The following is a 1,827-nucleotide window of genomic DNA, read 5'->3' on the forward strand; positions in this document are numbered from 1 at the left end:
TTTTTTTTTTGAGAAAAACACCCGGATCAGTCAGTCAGTGCTAATTTTTACAGCCATTCTGAATATGTAGTCTCACTTGACGTGCATTTGTACTCCAACTTTGGAAATTTGATGGCAGTAAAGTTCCCAAGTCCTTCTGTATGTCCCATGACTAGCAAAGCATTGGCCAAAGCCTTCTGTCGAGTATCGTATATCTCCGGCTCTGGCATTGGCAAGACTGCATATGTTTTGATAAACCTACGAAACTTGACATGACATGATCAGGAAGTGCGTGATTTGATACTTTGTCTATACTGTAACAATCACATACTGTGTTGTGATAAAACGCCCAGATGACATACACATACAAGTGTACAATGTAATATTAGAAGTGAATATAATTTTAAAAAATAGTCCAAAGAGGTAGAAAGATGATATTTAACGTGAATTTACTTTCTAATCTAAAGACTCGCCATCCTTCACTGCCTGGAAGACCTAGACAATCCTGGGGTTTTAAAAACCGGAACCGCCTGGAGTACTCTCCTTGACATGCAGGACAGAACTTTCAAGAGCCACCTGAGGGTTACCAGAGAGCAATTTCACCTACTCTGTGATCAACTGAGGCAACATGGCTTGACAGATGACAACTCAACAGGAGGTCCAGCCAGAATCCCTGTGCAGAAAAAAGTGGTGATGGTGCTCTGGTATCTGGCAAACCAAAACTGTTTTTGTGAGCTGGCAGATAAATTTGATGTGAGTCAGGGAGCAGCCCATAACGTCATAATGAAAATGCTTGACCGAATCTGCGCCATTGCAGAGCACCACATTGTCTGGCCAAATGACTGCCAGAAGGCAGTCCAAGCAGCCTTATTCAAAAGGCTGTGTGGAATAGATGGGATAGTGGGAACAATTGATGGATGTCATATTAGAATCCAGCGACCACCTGTTGGGGGGGATTATTTAAACAGGAAGGCCTACTATTCTGTGCTGTTGCAGGGCATTGTTGACGACCAGGGGAGGTTCATAGATATTTTTGCTGGGCCACCTGGAAGAGTACATGATGCACGCATGCTGAGGCTATCCCCATTCTTCGCAGCTCATGTACAGAAGTTAGGAGACTACAAATTACTGGGGGATGGTGCATACCTTTGCAATGCCTTCCCCTTCATTGTCACTCCAAAAAGAGATAATGGGGGATTGGGAGAGGGTGACCTGCGCCGAAATGGAATGATTTGCAGAGGGAGGGTAGTAGTGGAACAGGCATTTGGCCGCTTGAAGTGCAAGTGGAGACGCCTCCGTGACATACAAAATTGTCACGTGGATGTGATCGTGAAAATCATTGTAGCAGCTTGTGCACTTCACAATTTCTGCATTGGAGAGTCTGAAATTACATGTGATGAGCATCCCCACGGGTGCCCTCAAGAAGGGGATGACAATGAATAAGTCTGCTACAGTAGTTGAATGTGAATATTTTACAAGCCATACTCATTTATAATCACAGGCCTTCCATTTCATCCCCTGACATGTTTACTTAAAGCAATGTTTACTTAAATCAAAGTTAAAGCAATTCCTAAAGTGACAAAGTTAATAGGCTTAAGTTAAAGACATTACGTTTAAATGATAAAGATGGAAAAGAAATCGGACAGTGGTGTGGTTCCTTATTGTTTGTTAAAACTCTTTTCCACAACAATGCAACACTTGTCACATACTATTTGTGAATATATAAATTTTTTGTATATATACACACCACACCTTTCTTTTTTTCATCATTTTTCCTTCTTATGAATCTATTAAGTCATTTGTAAAAGACTTTTACATTCTGTAAAAAAAAAAACTTGAAATAAACTC

General features: G+C 41.0%; 1 protein-coding gene across 1 annotated transcript; it reads left to right on the forward strand.

The window, feature by feature from the left end:
- Positions 1 to 528: 528 nt before the first annotated feature.
- Positions 529 to 1,422, forward strand: LOC132888921 (uncharacterized). Its single transcript, XM_060925013.1, has one exon. It carries the CDS (start codon positions 529 to 531, stop codon positions 1,420 to 1,422), a length of 894 nt encoding a protein of 297 aa, XP_060780996.1.
- The last annotated feature ends 405 nt before the right edge of the window (positions 1,423 to 1,827 follow it).

The sequence above is a fragment of the Neoarius graeffei genome, chromosome 7 (genome assembly GCF_027579695.1).
Source record: "Neoarius graeffei isolate fNeoGra1 chromosome 7, fNeoGra1.pri, whole genome shotgun sequence".
In the NCBI taxonomy this organism is placed as follows: Eukaryota; Metazoa; Chordata; class Actinopteri; order Siluriformes; family Ariidae; genus Neoarius; species Neoarius graeffei.